The sequence below is a fragment of the Acipenser ruthenus genome, chromosome 21 (genome assembly GCF_902713425.1).
Source record: "Acipenser ruthenus chromosome 21, fAciRut3.2 maternal haplotype, whole genome shotgun sequence".
NCBI classification, from domain to species: domain Eukaryota; kingdom Metazoa; phylum Chordata; class Actinopteri; order Acipenseriformes; family Acipenseridae; genus Acipenser; species Acipenser ruthenus.
The window spans coordinates 25,082,761-25,107,942 of NC_081209.1; the positions used below are offsets into that span (position 1 = coordinate 25,082,761).

The window sequence follows — 25,182 nt, forward strand, 5'->3', positions numbered from 1 at the left end:
CAGAGCAGCACCCAGGGTTATTTCCAGTGTCCAATTACAAAAAGAAGTTGATTTAGTAAGATTGATTTATTTTACCTGTTGGGACTGACACCACCATTTATTTTAGTGTGTATTAATCAGGTTTTGTACTACAGATGATGTAATGAGGCCTGAGGGCCTGTCGGGGGCAATGTTTTTGTGAATTCTAGGTTTACATTAAAAAAATAAATAATAATAAAATACGTATTATGCACATTTTTTATATGGGTGTTTTCTTTGCTTTGTTTTTTTAAATCTTGAAAAAAAACAAGACTATGAATGTGGTTTATGAATCAGAGATCAAATCCCTTGTATCTTCCGCCCTGTGAAGGGGCAGCACTGTGGATTTCTTCTGCTCCCTTTAGTGTCCCCTCTTGTGTGTAGTGAGTCCATACCTGCAGACTGGTCCAGCCCACCTGTTGACTAGAGTTGCCAGGATCTCTAGAGCTCACTTTGTGTAGGTGTGGTAGCTCTCTGAATTCCATCTGGCTGGGTATGCTTATATTTTTTCACTTCACTTCCTAAAGATTTGTGGTAAACAGGTATTCCAGAATAATCCTGCATCTGCTTCTTGGCACTTAGGAGCTCTTCTCGTGGGTATACGGCATTGCCTAAAGAAACAAACAAGAACCAATTAAGGATGAGCGCCTCGTTCTTCTGCGCGGGGTATTTTGGCCCCAGTGGAGAGTGTTTACTGCTGGGTGTCAAGGTTATCCCTGCGGTGTTGATGCTGGGAAAAGAGCCTGGTTTCAGGTGCGTCTTTCACAGACTAGAACGAGGGCAGGTCACTGTTCTGAGGCTTCAACCCTAACGATGGGGCTGCTTGAACCCCTAATACAGTGCAGTTTAATGACCCTGTGCTATTTCTATGTCAGCTCACAGGCATATCTTCCATAGTCTGTATACCTGTGTTTTCAGTTAAGATTTTTTGAATGTAACACAGGAGGTTTTTGTTTTGTATTGGTAGTACAGGGAGGGTGTTTGGGGCTCGTACTCCTACAGTATAGCATTCAGTTTGATTCAATCTCATCTGTCCTAAAGCTCTGCTGTATTAGTTACAGTAATTGTATCATCACCTTAGTAGCGGCAATGGAGCAGCTGTGTTCTAGAAGAAGTGTGGATGTTTACCAAGTAAGCATTTGCTAGGCCAGTCTGTTAGTGAAAAGGGAGTAGGCAACATGGGGAGACATTCAGCTGGATCAGACTCTGGCTGTGGAATGGATCTGTTTCAACGAGGCAGAGCTGCATTCTCTGAATGTCTGTAGTGCTGGTGTAAGGGCAATGCTCCTTCTGTAGTCCTCTGGTTTGTGCAGATAACATGAAATCAAATCTCCCCAGTTTGCCTGACACCGTCATTTCATTTGACTGGATTCAATCATTTGCAGCTTGGTGTAAAATGCACTGAGTGGGGAGCTAATTGCTTTCCTACCATATACAGGCGAAATGGTTTCATTTTTTGACAAACTGGCTGTGCAGTTGCTAATGCTGGCAGTGTTTAGCCAGATATTTCTGTGCATTCATTTGCCTGCAGTTATAAAGGTGGCCATTTGCATCATTGCAAGCAGTTTTTCTTTTTGTGGCATACACAAGGCAAAAAAAGGATCTCGCTGTAATTAAAGCGAGTGAGCAAGACTTGCAGAATGATACCAGAAGGCATGTTCTGGTCTCGGAGGAATCCCTCCTCTGTTAATCATTTTGTTATGATGTCTTAATGATGCAATCTGTGGTTTAGGGGTTAAAAGGAAGCTTTGGGAGCCATGGGATCAATTCTCAGTCCTGTCCCTCACTCACGGAGTGACTGGCTTGTGAGGAAGTTAATTCACCTTCCTCTGATTAAGCTGAAGCCAACTGAGACATAATGAGCATGACCATACTGAACAAGGCGAGGGGCTGGTTTAGGTGTCTTGAGATTTTACGAAATGGCATGTTGTAAACAGTTTCTAAAGGCACACAATTAGCTGTGTGCCCATCTGGAAAAACAATATTTCCCATATGTTAAATGCATTGGCCACTATTCTGAACTGCTACTGTATGAAATGTGCCCCCGTCATATCTTTCAGGACCAGCAGATTTAAATGAAAGTGGCCATTACAGTATGGAACTTAAAATAAATAAACTGTGAAGCTGCTTAGTCTTTAAATATACTAGTATTTATGTTTTAACTAATATACAATTTGAGTTAGATACTGTATGTTGGTAATGATTGCCCGAAATATAAACCAGTTGTCCATTCATAGAATACCTTTTCTTGATCTCTAGTGTAGAACTTTAATAATGTTGTCAAATGCAGGCCATCCAGTGTATCAGAAAATCCACACTTAATTATTTTTACAAAGCTCAGTAAGGAAGGATAACTAGTTTTTTAATACTTAGCAGAGAAGATGTGTGACTGCTGTTTCACACTCCTTAAGGAGGCAGTTTTTGCAGAGAATCTGTGCTTACACCTTGGAGTAAAATAACATCATATACTGTTGGTCTTATGCAGTGAATAAGGAGCTGGCATTGTTTCCCATAGCTAGGAACAAGACTCCAAATTTCAAAAGTCAAACTGTACGGTTAGCATGCAGAGTGCAGCAGGATTTCAAGGCTGCAGCGAATTGCTGGGAGTCAGATTACCTACAGGCTTCAAAACATACCAGATGGCCCTTTTATTTCTCTTAACGACAAGTGAAAATATAGAGAGAGTCAACAATGTGGCATGAGATTATAAATACACTGTTTTCGTGCAAACAGCAATACTACCATCATGGTAAGGGGGTGTTTCTGCACAAGGGTAGGACACACAAATAAAAAACACCATAACACTGTCAACAATCAGACATGACCAGTCTGCAAAGTGTTTGAATTGTTCCAGGTGGATACATTACCTATCAGGTTTTAAAGAATTTTGGGGTGGAAATGTACAGCAAAGTGGAGTGTTTTTTACTGCATTTGATTCGAAAGCACCTTTGTTGTCTAGCCCATCGTGATTGAAACTACAACACGATCAGTAATGACATTTGTATAGCAGATTAACCAGTCATGTGAGATGTGAAGGGCAGTCCATATTTATATATTTTGTCGCTTGGGTAGGATTACAGTATATGCGTGGGTCTGTTTTTTGTATCAATGCTGATCTGCTTCCCGAGGCCTCCTCCTCTGATCCTTGTGGTTTGTGTTTCCAGGTCTCGATCGGGAACCAGCCACTCCAGATCACACTGGGGCCCCAATTCCAGCTCTCAGAATCGACCTCAGGAACCGCGGAGCCGAAACAGGATCTCCACAGTCATCCAGCCTTTGAGACAGAGCGCTGCAGAGGTGGTCGATCTAACCGTGGATGAAGATGGTAGGTGTACCTTACTACAGGGCTTACGGGACTATGGCAGGGGATTGTTGTAAAAAAAAAAAAACAGTTTTGAAGAAAAATATTTGGGATCTGTTATATTTGGGAAGTAATACCAAAGCTCAGTCATTGTTAGAAGGCTGTAACCTTCTTTGTATCCATTAAAACCCCTGTGGAACCACATGAAGCAACAGAAATCTGTGAGAACAAGTTCATTCGATTTTAACCTCCACAGTTTTTCCTGGTTAGGAAAATTGAATTTGTACCACAAAACACAGTGAGGTATAAGTTGCAGAGAATCCAATAAGAACAAGTTACTTTTTGTGAAAGTTTTAGTTACAAAGCAAAACACATTGACATGCGAAAGGAAATACAAGTTGAGTTGTCATTGTAGGAAAGTCTTGTGCTTGGCCCGTTTTGTAGGAATCAGTAATGTCAAGCTGTTTGTGATTCAGTAGGTGGGAAACATGTGACACAAAGGTCACAGGATTCAAAACACTTATTGAAGAAAACCTTAATCTTGTCTATCTACAGTGGTAACAGCACCTCCGAATAGTGCTGTGGCATGTTGGTCTTGGGTTAACAGGACCATCCTTTAAAATGAGGTGTAAAACTGAGATTCCATCTGCTCCACTGCAGGTCAAGATCACAGGGGTTTGGACTGGTGACACCTCCTTGAAGCTTTATAATCCTACCTTGTCAAAAATGAAAACATAAAGCCAAGTGACAGATCAGTGAATTGTCAAGAAAGATGACATCTGGTTTTCAAATCCAGAGCGTTTGCTTGAACCCTTGTCCACTACATTTCAGCACACAGTACACTAGTGTATAACACTGATAAGATCTCTTTTCTAAAAAATGTATGCCTTTTTTTCCTCTCTGTATCTGAGCAACACACAAACTTGAAATATTAGCGTCTGCTTCTGTGACGGTGCCTGCTGGTTTTTTTTTATGACTGTAAATTGAAACAGACATGCAACTGCTCAGTTATTGATAGGGGGCCAGAGCCCCAGCCATTCTGGACCAGGCACATTTTAAAAGAACAATTACGAAATATTGCAGTAATTCATTGCCAATAGCTACATTTCTCCTTCATCTTGTAGAGATTTATTCAAAAAAGCAAAATTAACCCACAGTTTTACTTGTCTATTTAAAACTATATACAAAGCCAGGGGAGCTCTTTTAAATGAAGATTAGGCACATTCTGAAGATGCAGTCAATTGTTTCTATTGAAAAATAAGATTGGATTTATACCTCCAACAGTGAAATTACTTCTGTGTGAGGCAGTTTTCCAATTATTTTTTTTCACCTTATCTTAAGATGCTAATCTTATTCCTATTTTTGCACAGCATGAAATATTCATTTTTTGATATCTCTTAAATCCTATGATTTTCTTTAATTGTAGTAATAATTCTATCTCCCTACAGGATTGGGTGTGGCACTGCAGGTATCATGCCAATGTGTTCTTGTTGTATCATTTCGATTAAAGTAATTAACGTTGTAGAGTTGTACGTACAAATTGAAAGTGTGAGAATGAGTCATCTGATCAATCCTTTACCCTTTATAAAACCCCAAATGATAGCTGCTTTCCATCCGACAGCCATTAGGATTTTAGACCCTGGGTAAAGCATCGTACAACAACTAATGGTCTTCTTTTAAAATACATTTTTAAAAAATGACTCTAACTTTACAATGTGAATAGTGATTATACCATACTTTGTGGAAGCTATTAAAACCATGAATACCCATTAGTATTTCTATTATTCCAGCAAAGAAGGCAGTATGGATTACTAAACAATCGTCCTTCTCCATTAACACAGTGCCAGTTAGATCTATACAAGCTGTGGGAATGCGGTGCTAACTGCAAGCCACAGAGAAACCGCGTTAACAACCCACTAGACAACTGGTTGCAGAGCTTGCTGTAGTTTACCTATAGCTTCAAGGCACATTCCACCACTAGTCACAGCAATGTTAACCTGCAAACAAACCAAAACAATAAAAACTATTTTTAGAATTCCTGTCTTTGTTACAGAGCAGAACATTGCGTGGGTGTTCTAGAATGTATTGGTGAACATGATAGATAGATAAAACAGAAGAAATGTAAGAAAAACAGAAGAAATGTATTTTTATATCAGCAGAATATCGCTCTTGGCTTCTAAAAGAGGTAGAACATGAATGGATGGACATTTTTGCTGTGTAACCTTTACCTGCAGTTGGCTAGGTATATAGGTATATGTAGATCTTGACAAAGATCAGAATTATTTTGAGAAAACAAACTTGTCCACTGAAGGCCAGTGTATTTCCTGGCAGCGTATTGTGGCAGACATATTCCCTGCCAGCGTACATCCGAGACAAAATCTCTTCCAATGCATTTTTATTATCATCTTCCCTGGGGACAGTCAATCAGGCTGCCAAAGAACTGATATAGACATAATCGCACAGTATTGCTTAAGTTCCTCTTGCATTGATTATCGTGTGGAGGCCGTTTATCAGGGATAAAGATTCCAGATGAAAACTGCATTGAAACACATGCAACTGAGCACGTGTTTCTCCAGTGATGGGGGAGGGGGTATAAATATTTCAAATTCTCCAGCACTGTATTGCTTTAGAGAGGACAGGAGTACTGGCATTCATGTACTGAGCACTGTACAGAAATAAGAACATCTCCATTGGTAACGCAAGACTGTGAGAGAGCTGTGCAAAAATACTCTGCATTGTAAATGAGGACTATCCCTTTTCAAGGAAGTAGACTGCATAAGGCACACTAGGCGTGGCATTCAAAAATGAATGCTTTAGTAAACATTGGTGCTGCAGCAGGAAGCAGCCCCCTAGTACTGTTCATGTTATCCTGGTGAGTGCACAGGGCTGAGCTGTTGGTTTTTATTGTTTTCAAATTCAGACTCGATGCTTCAAGGCAATAGCGTGCCCATTTAACAATGTCCTTATCATATTGTGGGTGATATTTACAATTGGTCAATTCTTTTCATGCCCCTTGATTTTTGTTCTTTTTACTAAGTTCCACGGAAGGAGAAATGGCTCATCTATTTTGTGGTGATTATTACCCGAGTACAATACATTCTCACAGGTTTATTTTTTGTTTTATTAGATCCCACAGTAGTGCCAAGTACATCTGCTGTTGCCAACTCCCAGTGTGTGAGCTCCACTTCCAATAATGCATCTACCTCAGAACAACCCCCAGAAGCTGCCCTGGGCCCCTCCAGTAGCAGCCATGCCTCTGTGCCAGTGACTGTGGGAGTGTCTTCACACAGCACAGCTGGTTTGACTGCAGGGGGTAAGTGCAATTAAATATTGTACTGTAAGAATGTGTTTCACTGGTAATGATGGGGCTGCTCGTGGGTCAATGCCACTCAGGAGAAGGCAGTAGCTAGTATGAAATGAGGGCTGAGAGACCAAGAATAATCACAAGAAAATTTGGAGAGTCCTCCCATCAAAGGTAGACCACCTTGTTGTGCAAGAGATCCCAGTGTCTTTTCTTACATGCTGCAGTGGTTTAGAAAAAGAAAGAAATGAGCTCATCCGCTGGGGTTTAATTGTTTTTATTTCCTTGTTTAAAGATGATGCTAGAAGAGGAGCCTCGGTAGCTGGGAATACTGGTACAGCCATGCCCCGGCTGCCATCCTGTTGCCCCCAGCATTCTCCATGCAGCGGCCCCTCGCAGGGTCACCCCTCCCTGGGCCATGGCCACTCGAGCTGTCTGCAGCAGCAGCAGCAGCAGCAGCAGCACGGGCATCCCCACCACTTCCAGCACCACCACCATCACCACCACCACAATGTGCACTCAGCCGGCCCACAGCCCCCGCTGCCCATCCCCGACTCCAGCTGCCCCCTGGAGAGACCCACGGCAGTGCCAGCACCCTGCGGCGCCAGCAGTGGCACAGGCAGCCAATATCACGATCAGGTAAGTCCCATACCCACAGAAGTCAATTGCGTCTGAGGGTCATTGATGAAAAATTATGTATTGGGGAAACAGAACTCAGAATGATTAAGCCAAAGGTAACCATATAAGTAAAATAGCTTTAGCAAGATTTTCCACATTTCCCAGTCTTGAAAATTGGGCTAGGGAATAGACTCCCTTTTTTATCTTAAGTTTGTTTTATTCTAACTGTAGACTTTTTTTTTTTGTAGCGGTCGATTGACGCTAACCCCATAATAAAGCCACGTATGGCTTTCAATTGAGAATAGAGACTTTCTAATATCTATGTATGCCGCTTTTTGTGAGATTGCATGTATGCATCGCTTTAAAGATCAATCCCCTAGCGATGTTTCCAAAGGAGCTGACCTCATTACCATGACCAGATTTCTCTATGATGCTTCACTCCTTTATCTCGGAATGGGGGAGGGGAGTGCTGCGCATACACCCCTTTAGATAAATAAATAATGTCATCTAGCTTCATCTCGCGTGCTGGCTGCTGAACACTTAATGGCACAGTAGTAAAAGACGCCTGTGGGTTTTGAATGCTGCCATGCCAACTCTCAATAACACTGTCTGGACCCAACCCCCAGAAGTCTTCTTTGTAAACCCAGTTGCAATACAGATGCTGCTGGGAAAGGCAGGTCTAGGATCCCTTAAAGCGGACTGCTGTCAAGTTTAGCCTTTACTCCACCACTCAAACCATGAGTAAAGGTTGCAAAAACATTTAAATAAAAATAAAACATAAGCAGGTGTGTGTGTGTGTGTGTGTGTGTGATTGTGATTTTTATATTTGACTGTAACAACTAATCACAGACTGTGTAGTACATTGCAAGGTAAGTTCAACAATTATGCATTGTTTTTGTAAAACCATGAAGCCTTCCCATTTTGATCTGTACTATATATTATCCTTGCATAGCTCGGGATTATTAATTTGAAAAGGCAGAAGATAAAATCCTTATTTAACTGAAAAAAATAAATAGACTGTGTTACCAAATATTAATGCAAATAATGATTTTTCTATTTTCTAACCCTTCAAAGGTGCCTCAGAGGAGAGTGAATGCACTTGTGTGTGCAACCATGCACAAATATACCGTATTCCTTCTAATTGAAGACGCACTTTTTAAACCATTTTTTTCTTCTCCAGAAATAGCCTGCATCTTAAATTAGAGTACAGTATAGTGATGCGTTTATTAAAATCGCCAACAAAAGACATGACTACCCGAGTACACAAACAGCAATGTGACTGACTGCAGAAAAAAGACTAACAAAGACGTCACTGACTGAATACACACGCAGCAACGTGACTTACTGCTGAGAAAAGACAAACAAAAATCTGATCTTGAATCATCCATGATGTACAGGCAGCCATTTTCAAAAAAGCTTAATTCTTCCTGAGGAATTCAAAGATAAGCTTTTACAATTTCAGTGTTTCGTTATTAGGCTCAGTTTTAACAAACCGTACCAGCCTGGACAGATCGGAAATGCTGATCAGACCCCTGTATCTTTGTAAATGCATATTTATTTTATGTTTTATTTTTTTCCTCAAATTGAGGGAGGGAAATTTGGGCTGCGTCTTAAATTCAAAGGCTTACGGTATATATGTTAAAGTACATATGAATCGGTGCATCAGTCACTATAGTCACTAATGCCCTGAATGTATTCCTGTGACTAGATTTTTTCAGCATATGCTCTGGGCAGGTGATTGACACAAGATCCGGTTTGTAAAGCAGAACCCTTTCTTCAGAAAACATGTTCAGTAATGTTTGGGGTTTGCTCTAATTGAGGTTCCTAAGCTCACTTCCTGCTCTTGCACCTATGTGTACAACTGAGACTGGGGGTTCAATGAGGTATTGTTACATTTTAGCAATAAATACATGAATTTGGAGAGTTTTTATTTTCTGCAAGTCTAAATTTCAATGGATTTAAGATACAAGATGGGTGGATCTGTGTTCACAATTAGGTGCTGGTTTTTGAACATAAGTGGTTATTTGTTATACACATTTATGTAGCTGTTTCACACTTTGATAAACTCCCCGTAAGCAGTGACTGATATTACAGATACACGTACAGCCACAAGCCACATCCCCAGAATAGGTTATGTATAATACATCAAAGTCTTTAACCTTGTTTAAAACAGAACTGATATCTCTTTGAATACAGAGCGAACTATACTTCACTGGATATGTCAAGTTTTTTTTTGTTGGTTTTTCAGCTCACTGTTGGAGGGCTGTGGATGAGGTCCAACAGTAAATTGTTTCATGTATCTAATCCAGCAATGTTTTCTAGAAACGTACGTATTTCAGTGGCTTACAGGGAGGACAGCTCCTTACAATATTCAGTCAATTCCAAGATCAAAGGCAGTCATTGTCTAGTGTTCGGTCACCCAGCAGTGTACTCTATACTTCTTTCTTCTTTTAGGTTTAGCGGCTAGCTCTTGTGAATGTATTCTTTTAGTTTTAAGTTGTCCTGCTCATCCACAGTTTGCTAGGCAATACAGTGGGCTTTTTCTGTGACATCAGCACCAGATTGAGAGGGATGTGCTTTAGCTTTTTATTTGGATATTACATTTGGTTTTGATTAATTGTTACTCCTAAGTAATATACTGCCCATAAAATACTCCCAATCTACAGGCGTTCCCAACATTGGAATATATAGATGATATGCCAATGTTGGTAACTATTCATCTGTTTTTTTAATTCCTCTTTTGGTTAGAGTTCCAGGAAATCTATGTACAACAAAATGTGTTTTAAATATTTTATTTTAAATCTATATATGTATTTTAGCAGACCCTGCCTGTGGATCTAAGCAACAATGGCTACAGAAGCCACGGGAGCAGCAGTTTCCATGGAACCTCTGCCTTTGATCCTTGCTGCCCTGGCTCCTCGTCAAGAACTACAGCTTTTGGTCCTCAGAACACTGCTGGGCCCATCCAACAAGTGACCGTAGACAGCTATGGATCAGCCATGGTCGCCCAGCCCCAACCCCAGCCCCAGCTCCAGCCCCAGCCCCAGCTCTCCTCCTGTAGACATTATATGCACCCCACATGTAAGTACCCCTTCCAAATTCAAACTTGGCTCACACATGTTTCTAGGAGGACTGTATGCTCTATTTAGATTGCAATAAATTCATATTCATAAGCTTTTCTAGCACAGGCATATATGCCTCTCAACCCCTGGGATGCCAGCCAGAGACACATATGAGGAATCACCAAGAAAAAACAGCTTGCAAGTCAATGAGAACACATTGAGTAAATAGGAATAGTAAAAGAAAGAATATGGATATTAATAGATACATTATCTAAATGCAACTTGTGTAGTAATTAATACAACCTGTACTAGCCAAGTTTAAATAACATGAACATATTGTAGCGTAGGCCATAATGATACCTACTGTGTATGTGTTAGCTGATCTGTCAAGTCAGGCATGTAACCAAATGACTACATTTCAGGGTTTTCGTGAAATGACTACAGATTATATATATATATATATATATTTGGCAAGCTGCCTCAAAGTTGTGGTCATTTTGGTCTAGCGCCTGGTTTAACAGAATCGGTGTAAGATACTGTGTTAGGGGGTCCCCGAGGGGCTCACCTGATAGAAGCGCAGCCGCGTGGTGCGCAGGGTGAGTCGCACAGCGCAGGTTCACGTCCTGGCTGTGTGAAGTAGGCCAGTCTTCACTGGGGACTCCGAAGGGAGCGTCACATTGACCCCAGATGCTCCCATGGGTTAGGGAGGGAAAACAGGCAGGGACTGTTTCACCTCATCACTCTACAGAGAACCCTGCTGGCCAGGCACCCAGTGAGCTCAGAGCAGACACCTGCAGGGCTGGGCTGAGGTCGGTGGCTCACTGACATCGGCTCTGGAGTTCCTGGGTGAAAAAGAAAGCTGGCTTGGTTGTGGGATCTGAGGACGCCCACTGAATCACTGGTCTCCTGAGCCATGTGGGGAATTGCTGCGGTGAGGAGAGAAGCGATTGGGCATTCCAAATTGGGAGAAAATCTGATGGAAAATTTATAATTGGACACACTAAATTAAAAAAAAAAATAAATACTGCATTATTTACTTATTGAATAACCGTCTAACACCAAGAAGAACCACATTTTTGTTTTCTAATAAACAAAGTAAATATCTAGACACACCATTCTTTAACAATGCTTTGTAGACCTGCCAGGACTTTTTTCACTAATAAATAAATAACTTCCCTAGTACTTACGTTTTCTTAAATCTGGGTAAGGATTTTGCCCATTTACACCTGTGCAAGTCTTGCATTTCACCATTATATTTTGCAATATTTCTCAGTAGTCCCTGAGCTTATGAGTTTGGGCCACTAAAAAGCAGCTGTATTATTGAAAAAGCAGAAGAAACAGAAATGCTTTGTATTTAGTCATTCTATACATTCTGTTTGGGGTGGTTTGTATCGAGCAATGTGGTTGTTGGACACTCTCAGATGAAAACAGTTTCTGTCTTTTTTTTAAAGGGAGCATTAACAGCAGCTGTCATCGAAACTACATGATTAAAAAACAAAAAAACAAGAACACAATGGTGGTGTACTCTTTGTTCTCCACATCTAGCCCTTTCTCCTTTTGGCCGCGGGGTGCGATATGCTGGCCGGACGCTTTATGCTAATGAACTGTTATCCCTCTACAAGCCCCACCTCCCCTGGGGCCGGGAGATGCGTGCAGCTGAGCGTCGCTTTTTCCGATTGGTCTTTTTTTCTTTTCACGTCCTCAGCGTTGCCAGATTTGATTGGTTTTCTGGGGCTGGTTTTGCCCAAAATGTTTTTTTTTTTTTGAGGTGGTCTGCTACTCAAATTAACTAAAATCTCGCTAAAATCCAGCGCATTTACACTTTCAAACATGACTTCAGTGGATTTGGCCGGCATGTACTACCCTTTTTGCGGCTATGAAATATACATAGGTAGTGTAATTGTTATTATTAAAGTGCTTTAAGAAAGTTTGTGTGTTGTGTACCGTGGTGGCTTTACTGCGGTATCCTGGTTTAATTTGTAGCATCCAGCGCGTGTTTTTTTTTTGTTTGTTTGTTTGTTTTTTTTAATTATTAACGTACCACGTACGTGGAATTATTCGCATTTTTAATTACTTTAGTTTATTTTGGACGGTAAGCAGTAGGGAAACCTTGTACTATAGTTGAATTGTTTTAAGTTTGTTGTGTGATATTTTGTTACTGTGATGCTGTTATAAAAAATGCAGCAATCGATTTTGCAAGATATATATATATATATATATATATATATATATATATATATATATATATATATATATATATATAATATAATGCCCGTATTCAAAATGGATTCGAGTAGACAATACCAGGAAAATACCGGTGCTATCCTTCCTTTTGTAGGCCGATCTGCACAAAGATTTCAGTGAAGATTTCTTTCTATCGTCATAAACCAGTTCTATACTTTTTGCAGTAAACCGTCTCATCTTGGTTACCGGTGTATTTTAAATCTATGATGTAGTACATTATTATATGAATTGTTCTGGAAACGTTGGCTAATGTTTTTGTTTAAATTATGTTCTTACATTCATTGGTGAATTGTAACTACGAATATAACCATGCTTTATTATTTGTTACTGTGAATAATAAGAATATAACTAGATCGAAATGGATTGTTGAAACTTTCTGGATCAATGTGAAATGTGCATCATACAAATCTACTGCCATTCTCTGCAATATGTTGTAAGTGTGCTGTCGTTTTGAATAGACCTCAGGATTTGTCAAACCTGTTGCCTGGTTACCTGCCATGATATATTCGTTGACCTTAAATAATTCTCTGATGTCACTGTTAGATGACATTTCCTGAATGCATTTAAATAGTTAACGACATTTTAACTACAATATGTTTTTTGCTGATGTTAAAATTGTCTACATTTTTATTTGATGTGAAAATAAATAATACAGTACGCAGAGTAGCACAGAGACATACTGTCAGTTAGTTGTACACACCATTGGAACATTTGCAAACCTATCTACAAGGCATGGGCTCACCGACATGAAAACAGTCGCGTTATAATAAGGTGGTCAGATGTCAGGAAATATAACTAAACCCTCCGCTAAATGTCTTGTGTGTGTGTGTGTATATATAGATATATATATATATATATATATATATATATATATATATATTATTATATATATATTATTATATATAACATTTGTAGAATTAAGTTTCAGAAAATTCAACACAAATGGACTGTGATGAGCGTTACAATTGGCATCTTTATTCACTGCTGTTTAGTATGTCAGTCAGGTTTTTTCAATGTCTCTGTTCAGATCTATAGTAACACGCCAGGGAACTGTTCTGTTATGAAAATGCATAAGCTCAGCATATTTTCATGGCCTATATGCCAAAGTGGGTTATGCTGGTCTGCTGACTGCTTAGTAGAATTTGTTCATTTTTATTTATTTAAACTGAAAATAGTATTGGTCTTTTTTAACTCTTTTTTATAGTAACGATTAAGCTTTAAGTAGTAAAATAAAAACGTCACTGGTATGCATTGGCTTAAACAGCTGCAGAAGTATTGTGTAATGCTGGGGCTGGTTCAGACATTTCTGTGCGGTGATTGGATTTTAAAATAATTGGAAAGTGGCAATTTTAATCGGATCTCTTAATCTGTAAAGGTGCCTGTGCAAGAGGATCTCATGGTCCTTCTGCAGCTATTCTTATAAAACCCATTTTGCTGCAGAAGCTTCTTAGATCTGAACCAGCCTTTTAAACTAACGCTAATCTTTTTGTTTGTTGTATAGATGGCCCGCTGGCACGATCACTTCACCACCAAACTTCTTCCTCCTGCCCTCACTCACATGGAAATCCCCCACTCCCACCACAGCCCCCACCACAGACTGAGTATGTTATTCCTCACCCTGTGCACCCCTTTCACCCCCAGCTCCCCTCTCACACACCGAGCCACTCTGTGCCACCAGCACCGCCCCCCACCCTTCCCTCCCACCACCTCCCCAGTTCTGCAGCACCTATACCACAGCACATACCCCATGAGCACCAGCCCCTTGCACATCACATGGGTCCCTCCGTACAGAGACTTCACCAGCACGAGATGTTGCAGAGGATGGAAGTCCAGCGGAGACGCATGATGCAGCACCCAACGTAAGTCCACATTCTTCCTGTCATTGCTTTAGGGAGATAGCTTTTGTAACGTTCATGTGCTTCGTCCTGAACTTTGCTCATAAGAGATTCTGGTCTGATGTAATTCACAGCAATTATAAAGGTAGATTAATTTCATATTGTGGGAAAATTCATCTATAACAGGCAGAAAGGATTGCAAATGTATATGTAGCACAGAAAAGGACTGGTTGGCCGTGTAATGGTTAGAGTCCTAAAAAAAAATATATATATATATATATCGTGCATAGCAACTAAAAAGTGATGCCAGGACAGATGGCTGCAAATTTCTGGTCTCCTTCCTGTTTGAGGGGGTGGAAGGGATTTTTCTAGTTTGCAGGAAATAGATCAGCTTTCCCTTGGGATCAGTAGTACAGTGTTCATAAATCCATGTATGTAGTCTGTGTTTAACTAACCTTTTGTATGTGTGCTTTCTCCAATTAGACGAGCACACGAGCGTCCTCCACCACACCCTCATAGAATGCACCCTAACTACGGGCATGGACACCATATTCATGTTCCGCAGACTATGTCCTCCCACCCACGACAACCGGACCAGAGAGCCTGGTTAGTGCTGTTCATTGGGATTCCTGATGGCTTTTGTTTCCATTCTGAGCTTCCACTGTAATGGCTCTTAAAGTTCGAAATGAGTAGTGGTACAACTTTCTGTGGAGGATACATGACCATGCAGCATGTCATCTGTATACAGAATTATATTTGTTTGTTTTTTAACTTGGATTGTTTTCTTTCTTTCTAGGGAACTGGGGATTGAAGCTGGAGTGACTGTAGCTCCTTATCCACCAGGCCATTTGCATCCTCACCTGCCACATTACCACGCCCCTCCTCGACTTCATCATTTCCCTATTGTTCCATTTATGGTAAGTCCAAATATGCTGTGTTTTTTGTTATTGGATTGAGCTCAGGCTTTAGTTTGTACTACCACACTGACATTGCTGTAGTAGTATATACAATGAATACAAATGATCTTTCTTTCGTTGAATGAACTAATACAAATAAAAGGTCATTGTAGGCAGTGCTTCATATAAGCTGCAGAAAGGGTGTTTTAGGGATTGAAACACAGTGAATTACAAATGATATTTCAATTGAATGAGTAATGAATACACAGAGCAACTTTGCAGCACAGCTTGAGTTCGCATGTTATCAAGCTTCTTGTACGTCGTTGGTTCCCGGCGTCTCAATGGTCAATTGTAAATATACTGCATGCGGTAACTAGAGAAATGACAGAACAGCTTGTAGCCTCACATGGGAATTGCCAGAAACACATGACCAATAAGTCTTGAGTTTTCAATAAAAAAAAAGTATAGTTGAGCCAACTCAGAAATATATATGGTATGTGCATGCAGGCCTTTTTGTTAAGTATATCCCATCTGCAGCGTTGGAATAAAACAAAATAAATATTCTTTCTGTTTTATTTGATTCACAGCCATATTGTTTGTGGTCAATAAGCAAATAAGAATAATTTGTTTTTATAGTAAGAGCAGGTTTTTTATACAGTAGTTCAAAGTAGCATTGGTTAAAATGTAAGGCTGTAGTTAATGCATAACCCATAAGTTAGCATTAATGTATGTACAGTTGTTTATTGAAAGTACTCATGACTTCAAGGTAAAGCTGCGTTTTACTCACTGGCTAATTTACTCGGTGACCCCAAACCTTATCTATAGCGCTGATTGTAGATAAAGGTTAACATTACCTTGTTAAAGATCAGAATTTGTATTGGGGATGAATGACAACCTGCAATGTGGGGGTCTTGGGGAAGAAAGCATTGTTTCTAGGATTTCTAAATTAGAAAGGATGTGATTTTACTTGAATTAAATGCATTTGCCTTTTTACAGCATACCGGTATGTCAGAAGTAACCTACCCACACATTCGGTATATTTCATCAAGAATGACTGGATTTGGCCGAACATATGAGGTACGTATAAGAAGTTAGTAAGTACTGATAACACGTTTTGCTATTACTCTGACTTTTTGTACTGTCGCTAGGCTTCATTAAAAATCAATAAAATCCATCATGGTAGACTGCTGGGGAAGGGGTGGGTATTTTCATTCGCAATGTTATAGCAGCTTAGAGATGCCAAAAGGCAAAGTCCTTGGTGCATTTATTTAGCCATTTAACTCCTTCAATCCCTGATTTACTTTGCATTGTGGCAGCTGCAGTGCCAGTAGATTAGCACATGTTAAGAATGGTTCAGTCTCTGTCAGTCTCACACGTCTGTCTTCTTCCCGTAGGATCTGCTTCATTTAGAAGAGAGATTAGGAAATGTCAATCGGGGTGCCTCTCAGGGAACTATTGAGAGGTGCACTTATCCACACAAGTACAAAAAGGTGAGAACTGCTGGAACGGACGTCAAAGGGGTAGCCTGGATATTTAACACACAAACCTTTGTATGGCCCATGATCAAGGCTTTGTTGAAATAGGTTAGGTAGTTTTAGTTTTTCTTTTTTTAATCCAGTGTACCTGTTTGAAAGTCAGTTCATTACAATAAAGCCAGAAGATGGAATGTTATATAGAAATACATCCTTGTAGTAAATCATATTGATATATTGCTCTGTGGGAGACAGATACCCTTGTGCATGCATTTGTCTACTGCAAGAACACCGTATAAACAAGCATTTATGTGATACTTTTATTGTGGGGGAGGTGTAGCATTCCACAGTGAGTAATGGCTTTTAAATATATGTACTATTTTATAAATATCACAGTTAATAGATGCAGTGCATTATTCATAGATGTTAAAACTTATTTTCAAGCCTCAAATCATTCCTACAAAAGGTGCAGACACCCCTAATGCTGCTGCTGAGACTAAAGAATCCTCTGCAGAAATAATGGCAACTGTAGCTTTATAAGCAGACCGTTGATTAAAATAACAGTCCGTTTGGTTTTTAGTTTTTAAAGGAGCTGTAAACTTAATAGACATCCAATTTAATACAAGTAGGTTTTATTTTTTCTGCAGAGAAAGCTGCACGGTAAACAGGACGACGACGAGGGAGCAGAAGAAGACACCGAAGAGAAATGTACCATCTGTCTTTCTATGCTCGAGGAAGGAGAGGATGTCAGGTAAACCCTAGGAGCTTTGTTCAGCCTCATCTGGAGTTAACATGCATCCTTTTTCCCCAGCTGTAATGGGGAACAGTGTGTTAAAAAGCTAACGATAAATTCAAAGTAAATGTTTGGTCAAATGAGGTGGAGCAAAGGATCTCCAAAAAAAAAAAAAAATAATAATAATAATAATAATTGGACCAATACAGAGAAATACAATGCATGCACTGTTTAAAGATCTTGGCTGTTCATGGAATGAATAAGATCTTGTGCCCTCTAGTGTATAAACATAAAATGACACATCAGTAGGAACACGGGCTAAATTTTTTTTTTTTTTTTTTCTTTCTTTACAGACGCCTTCCCTGTATGCACCTTTTCCACCAACTGTGTGTCGATCAGTGGCTCACCACCAATAAGAAATGTCCCATTTGCAGAGTGGATATCGAGGCCCAGCTCTCGGCTGAAAGTTGATGCTATTTTCAAGAACTTTCATTTTTGTTTTTCTCAGTACTGCAATCAACCAAAGATGGCATGAATTACCTGCGCAGATTCAAAAATAAAACAACAAAAAAAGCATTGAACCTAGAGTGCCAGCTAAGTCACATAGTACCGTTAATGCTAGAACTACATTCAGTATAGATTTAAAATTTTATTGTATTTATAAAGCTTTTTTTATGTAGCTTTTTAATAGTTTTATTCTGTGTCATTTTTATTTTTGCATGGTTCTGTGTAATGCATTTATTTGCACATATAATGGGCTTCACGTCCTCAGACTTGCAGGCAAGAATAACTGCTCTAGAAAGGTAGCATTTGTTTTTAAGATTTTTATTTTATTTTTTACAAAATGCCTTGCTTTACTGGAATAGAATGTCAACATCCATTACTAACCTTACAGGATTAATTTAATTGATCATTATATATTAGTTTTATGTATAGAGATTGTGATCAACTAGTAAAGGAAATATAAATCAAGAGATTTTTTTCATTAGGAAGAACAGCTGCTGTATTAAATTTGGTAGATGGCGTCATTCAGTGTCAGCCTAGTGGGGAAAAGACTGAACCATCAGTTGTAAACAGTAATTAGGAAATGCATAAAAAGCCATTTCCCTTTCTTCACACACCTTTATTTAAATGTTCACTTTCCATGCTTAATTTAACACAATATATGAATGTCAAATAATTATGTATTTTGACTGTTCTTTTAACTGATAGGCACGTAGTTGAGCAGTGGGATGCAGGCAGAGTTGATCCTATCAAATAGCTGTTAGGACCACTGCTCAGACGTTTCCCATGCTTGGTTTCAGAAGCTGTGATTTTTGATTTTTTTTTCAATTGGCCGTGGGCAGATTACATTTCGACCTGTAATCTTATTGCAAACATAAACAACTTAATTGCAGCTATACTTTGCATGGTTTGTCTGGCAAACACAGCTAAGACATGTTCACTGCTCCTGCTGGCTTGACTGGTCTGCATAGATTGTGTGTATATATTTTTTTCTTTTAGTACTGGTTGTCATAAATTTACCTTTTGTCTCTGTAATGTTGCAACAAACACATTTGCTGCCGTGAACAACTCTTTAAACACTAATATTAATCTCAACTAGCTAAATTGCATATACTTGCACATAAAGGTGAAAAAAAGAGACTGTCAAGAGACCTGTGAAAAAGGAAAAAAAAAAAAAGTGCGTCAAGGTAATGTATTTCCGCTAGGATTGCAGAATTTTTGAAATTGTAACATTATAAATGGAGTGTTGGAATGGAGTACTAATGGCAGGTATCCATGCATTCATAGACTTTTAATGGCCCCAGGATGCATTTCCAAGGGATTTATATTAGTTTAAAATAAAATAAAAAAGAAATAAAGTTAAGTAACTCTTACTTGTCTCTGTCTGCTTTGTGTCACTCTTGTGTTTCCATGATGGATATTTAACATCACACTTTAGTCTTACTTGTTTTAGGATACAGAGTTTTCTGTTTTAGTCAAGCTCAGGTAATGGGATACAAGACACTGAAATGGGAATGCTTATACTTTATATCTATTTATTCTCCTAAGCTGTGGTTTTGCACAACTGTGAGCAATGATTCCGTTCTCAAGTCTATTTAGTATACACACATTCCAAGAGAAAGAAATGCAACTCTCCATTTAGTACAACATGGTGTAGACAGTTTGTTTAACAGAATTTCCAATGCCTCAATCAGTTCAATGTTAGGTGAATAATTTAATTAGCTGAATATGAATGCTGGCAAAAACACTGAGATAACAGGATTCTACTGTACTACAAACATCATTCCACCCACATCTTAAAATTGTAAACTATCAGAAAGAAAACTATTCTATTGACTAAATCAATAAGAAATTACTCATGATAATCTGTGTTATTTTCAAAAACATTTACCATCTGTGTACCTCAGCAAAACATATTTGTAACTGTAGAACAGTATAGTGGGGATTTGATTGTGGGTGATGTGGTGAGTCATGTAGCACACTTAAAAGCAGTCCTGGTTCTTCTTTCAAGAAAGTTGGGTTGCTTTCTGCTTTTTATATTTCAACGCTTCTAAGTAAGCAATGTTTGTGCAGATATTGCTCTTTTCCATCATGGCATATGCAGTTCTGCAGTAGGTTTGAATTTCGTTATGAAACATGCCCTGCCAGCTGGTTTGAAATGCACAGCAGTAATGGCTCCCCCTCTAACTCCCAAATGCTTTACTTTTGTACTCGCACTAAATATGGAAGCCAAATTATCTTTTTTGAAAATCAAAATATATAAGGAGATTGTCAAATTTAATGTATACCAGCTTGAATGAATACTAATATATTTGTTCGTAAATGCCCAAAACAATCCATTTGGTTTAGAAAATGAATCCAGAAATACCAAAAACCTGAAGCAAAATGAACTGGTGGTAGTATGGTTTTGTTAAAATGAAGCTTGTGTACAGCATCTTGCCAAGTTCAAGTGCTTGAAACAAAATAGTTAATTCTTCTCATTCTTTAATAAATAAATGTCTCACTGGCAGCACACTTGAACTGGCCTCCAGTAAAACCTGTATTTTGATATAACACACAATAAGCAGATTACCAGTAAACCCCACACCACACGTTTTGCTCATTTCAGGTGGCTGACTGCAGCATCTACAATAAGCAGTCTCAAATGTCCAGTCCTTTTGGCCTTGGTTTCACTGTATAAGGGTTGGGTGTGTATGGACTACAGTCAGAAAAAAAAACAACTGCATGTGTGGGGAGGGGCTTTGCAACGTAACTTCCCATAGCAGTCAAATGAAACCAAGGTCCTTCATGACAGCCAGTGGTATTTATGAAAACTTTCTATTTGCATATCCCTAGAAGATCGAATGTGTGTACCTGACTGTTGAGCTGGGCGGTTCAGTCCACCCCTCAAATGCTAAACGAGGAGTCCCTTATTCCTCTGGATGGTGAAAATGTCCTGCAGTTTTCACTGGAAAATACTCATTATTGAAAGTACTCATGACTTCAAGGTAAAGCTGCGTTTTACTCACTGGCTAATTTACTCAGTGACCCAAAACCTTATCTATAGCGCTGATTGTAGATAAAGGTTAACATTACCTTGTTAAAGATCAGAATTTGTATTGGGGATGAATGACAACCTGCAATGTGGGGGTCTTGGGGAAGAAAGCATTGTTTCTAGGATTTCTAGTATGTGATTTTAACTTGAATTAAATGCATTTGCCTTTTTACAGCATACCGGTATGTCAGAAGTAACCTACCCACACATTCGGTATATTTCATCAAGAATGACTGGATTTGGCCGAACATATGAGGTACGTATAAGAAGTTAGTAAGTACTGATAACACGTTTTGCTATTACTCGGACTTTTTGTACTGTCGCTAGGCTTCATTAAAAATCAATAAAATCCATCATGGTAGACTGCTGGGGAAGGGGTGGGTATTTTCATTCGCAATGTTATAGCAGCTTAGAGATGCCAAAAGGCAAAGTCCTTGGTGCATTTATTTAGCCATTTAACTCCTTCAATCCCTGATTTACTTTGCATTGTGGCAGCTGCAGTGCCAGTAGATTAGCACATGTTAAGAATGGTTCAGTCTCTGTCAGTCTCACACGTCTGTCTTCTTCCCGTAGGATCTGCTTCATTTAGAAGAGAGATTAGGAAATGTCAATCGGGGTGCCTCTCAGGGAACTATTGAGAGGTGCACTTATCCACACAAGTACAAAAAGGTGAGAACTGCTGGAACGGACGTCAAAGGGGTAGCCTGGATATTTAACACACAAACCTTTGTATGGCCCATGATCAAGGCTTTGTTGAAATAGGTTAGGTAGTTTTAGTTTTTCTTTTTTTAATCCAGTGTACCTGTTTGAAAGTCAGTTCATTACAATAAAGCCAGAAGATGGAATGTTATATAGAAATACATCCTTGTAGTAAATCATATTGATATATTGCTCTGTGGGAGACAGATACCCTTGTGCATGCATTTGTCTACTGCAAGAACACCGTATAAACAAGCATTTATGTGATACTTTTATTGTGGGGGAGGTGTAGCATTCCACAGTGAGTAATGGCTTTTAAATATATGTACTATTTTATAAATATCACAGTTAATAGATGCAGTGCATTATTCATAGATGTTAAAACTTATTTTCAAGCCTCAAATCATTCCTACAAAAGGTGCAGACACCCCTAATGCTGCTGCTGAGACTAAAGAATCCTCTGCAGAAATAATGGCAACTGTAGCTTTATAAGCAGACCGTTGATTAAAATAACAGTCCGTTTGGTTTTTAGTTTTTAAAGGAGCTGTAAACTTAATAGACATCCAATTTAATACAAGTAGGTTTTATTTTTTCTGCAGAGAAAGCTGCACGGTAAACAGGACGACGACGAGGGAGCAGAAGAAGACACCGAAGAGAAATGTACCATCTGTCTTTCTATGCTCGAGGAAGGAGAGGATGTCAGGTAAACCCTAGGAGCTTTGTTCAGCCTCATCTGGAGTTAACATGCATCCTTTTTCCCCAGCTGTAATGGGGAACAGTGTGTTAAAAAGCTAACGATAAATTCAAAGTAAATGTTTGGTCAAATGAGGTGGAGCAAAGGATCTCCAAAAAAAAAAAAAAATAATAATAATAATAATAATTGGACCAATACAGAGAAATACAATGCATGCACTGTTTAAAGATCTTGGCTGTTCATGGAATGAATAAGATCTTGTGCCCTCTAGTGTATAAACATAAAATGACACATCAGTAGGAACACGGGCTAAATTTTTTTTTTTTTTTTTTCTTTCTTTACAGACGCCTTCCCTGTATGCACCTTTTCCACCAACTGTGTGTCGATCAGTGGCTCACCACCAATAAGAAATGTCCCATTTGCAGAGTGGATATCGAGGCCCAGCTCTCGGCTGAAAGTTGATGCTATTTTCAAGAACTTTCATTTTTGTTTTTCTCAGTACTGCAATCAACCAAAGATGGCATGAATTACCTGCGCAGATTCAAAAATAAAACAACAAAAAAAGCATTGAACCTAGAGTGCCAGCTAAGTCACATAGTACCGTTAATGCTAGAACTACATTCAGTATAGATTTAAAATTTTATTGTATTTATAAAGCTTTTTTTATGTAGCTTTTTAATAGTTTTATTCTGTGTCATTTTTATTTTTGCATGGTTCTGTGTAATGCATTTATTTGCACATATAATGGGCTTCACGTCCTCAGACTTGCAGGCAAGAATAACTGCTCTAGAAAGGTAGCATTTGTTTTTAAGATTTTTATTTTATCAAAATGCCTTGCTTTACTGGAATAGAATGTCAACATCCATTACTAACCTTACAGGATTAATTTAATTGATCATTATATATTAGTTTTATGTATAGAGATTGTGATCAACTAGTAAAGGAAATATAAATCAAGAGATTTTTTTCATTAGGAAGAACAGCTGCTGTATTAAATTTGGTAGATGGCGTCATTCAGTGTCAGCCTAGTGGGGAAAAGACTGAACCATCAGTTGTAAACAGTAATTAGGAAATGCATAAAAAGCCATTTCCCTTTCTTCACACACCTTTATTTAAATGTTCACTTTCCATGCTTAATTTAACACAATATATGAATGTCAAATAATTATGTATTTTGACTGTTCTTTTAACTGATAGGCACGTAGTTGAGCAGTGGGATGCAGGCAGAGTTGATCCTATCAAATAGCTGTTAGGACCACTGCTCAGACGTTTCCCATGCTTGGTTTCAGAAGCTGTGATTTTTGATTTTTTTTTCAATTGGCCGTGGGCAGATTACATTTCGACCTGTAATCTTATTGCAAACATAAACAACTTAATTGCAGCTATACTTTGCATGGTTTGTCTGGCAAACACAGCTAAGACATGTTCACTGCTCCTGCTGGCTTGACTGGTCTGCATAGATTGTGTGTATATATTTTTTTCTTTTAGTACTGGTTGTCATAAATTTACCTTTTGTCTCTGTAATGTTGCAACAAACACATTTGCTGCCGTGAACAACTCTTAAACACTAATATTAATCTCAACTAGCTAAATTGCATATACTTGCACATAAAGGTGAAAAAAAGAGACTGTCAAGAGACCTGTGAAAAAGGAAAAAAAAAAAAGTGCGTCAAGGTAATGTATTTCCGCTAGGATTGCAGAATTTTTGAAATTATAACATTATAAATGGAGTGTTGGAATGGAGTACTAATGGCAGGTATCCATGCATTCATAGACTTTTAATGGCCCCAGGATGCATTTCCAAGGGATTTATATTAGTTTAAAATAAAATAAAAAAGAAATAAAGTTAAGTAACTCTTACTTGTCTCTGTCTGCTTTGTGTCACTCTTGTGTTTTCATGATGGATATTTAACATCACACTTTAGTCTTACTTGTTTTAGGATACAGAGTTTTCTGTTTTAGTCAAGCTCAGGTAATGGGATACAAGACACTGAAATGCAAACATCTTGTTTACCTCAATTATCTTCTTGGGCACCATGAGCAATGGGAATGCTTATACTTTATATCCATTTATTCTCCTAAGCTGTGGTTTTGCACAACTGTGAGCAATGATTCCGTTCTCAAGTCTATTTAGTATACACACATTCCAAGAGAAAGAAATGCAACTCTCCATTTAGTACAACATGGTGTAGACAGTTTGTTTAACAGAATTTCCAATGCCTCAATCAGTTCAATGTTAGGTGAATAATTTAATTAGCTGAATATGAATGCTGGCAAAAACACTGAGATAACAGGATTCTACTGTACTACAAACATCATTCCACCCACATCTTAAAATTGTAAACTATCAGAAAGAAAACTATTCTATTGACTAAATCAATAAGAAATTACTCATGATAATCTGTGTTATTTTCAAAAACATTTACCATCTGTGTACCTCAGCAAAACATATTTGTAACTGTAGAACAGTATAGTGGGGATTTGATTGTGGGTGATGTGGTGAGTCATGTAGCACACTTAAAAGCAGTCCTGGTTCTTCTTTCAAGAAAGTTGGGTTGCTTTCTGCTTTTTATATTTCAACGCCTCTAAGTAAGCAATGTTTGTGCAGATATTGCTCTTTTCCATCATGGCATATGCAGTTCTGGAGTAGGTTTGAATTTCATTATGAAACATGCCCTGCCAGCTGGTTTGAAATGCACAGCAGTAATGGCTCCCCCTCTAACTCCCAAATGCTTTACTTTTGTACTCGCACTAAATATGGAAGCCAAATG

At 38.7% G+C, this 25,182-nt stretch overlaps 2 protein-coding genes across 9 annotated transcripts in view; both read left to right on the top strand.

Annotated features, from left to right (window-relative positions):
* LOC117429637 (E3 ubiquitin-protein ligase Arkadia-like) overlaps window positions 1-19,357 on the top strand; it is a 44,474-nt gene extending 25,117 nt beyond the window's left edge. Inside the window, exons 4-15 of one of the 7 annotated variants that reach the window (XM_058995215.1) lie at window positions 3,183-3,343; window positions 6,447-6,632; window positions 6,916-7,259; window positions 9,487-9,564; window positions 10,058-10,319; window positions 14,046-14,403; window positions 14,863-14,985; window positions 15,176-15,296; window positions 16,272-16,352; window positions 16,670-16,765; window positions 17,377-17,498; window positions 17,834-19,357. In XM_058995215.1, the coding sequence (XP_058851198.1) occupies window positions 3,183-3,343; window positions 6,447-6,632; window positions 6,916-7,259; window positions 9,487-9,564; window positions 10,058-10,319; window positions 14,046-14,403; window positions 14,863-14,985; window positions 15,176-15,296; window positions 16,272-16,352; window positions 16,670-16,765; window positions 17,377-17,498; window positions 17,834-17,951 (2,050 nt within the window). In that variant the 3' untranslated portion in view covers window positions 17,952-19,357. The remainder of the gene's footprint in view (window positions 1-3,182; window positions 3,344-6,446; window positions 6,633-6,915; window positions 7,260-9,486; window positions 9,565-10,057; window positions 10,320-14,045; window positions 14,404-14,862; window positions 14,986-15,175; window positions 15,297-16,271; window positions 16,353-16,669; window positions 16,766-17,376; window positions 17,499-17,833) is intronic. The other 6 variants (XM_058995217.1, XM_058995216.1, XM_058995218.1 and 3 more) reach the window with 6 other exon arrangements.
* A 1,790-nt stretch (window positions 19,358-21,147) lies between these two features.
* LOC131699137 (E3 ubiquitin-protein ligase Arkadia-like) lies at window positions 21,148-24,271 on the top strand. 2 transcript variants are annotated; one of them, XM_058995222.1, is made up of 4 exons: window positions 21,148-21,274; window positions 21,592-21,687; window positions 22,299-22,420; window positions 22,756-24,271. In XM_058995222.1, exons 1-4 carry the CDS (start codon window positions 21,203-21,205, stop codon window positions 22,871-22,873), a joined length of 408 nt encoding a protein of 135 aa, XP_058851205.1. In that variant the 5' UTR covers window positions 21,148-21,202; the 3' UTR covers window positions 22,874-24,271. The 2 variants fall into 2 exon arrangements, with proteins under 2 accessions (XP_058851205.1, XP_058851207.1); XM_058995224.1 differs by having other exon boundaries at window positions 22,317-22,420.
* The last annotated feature ends 911 nt before the right edge of the window (window positions 24,272-25,182 follow it).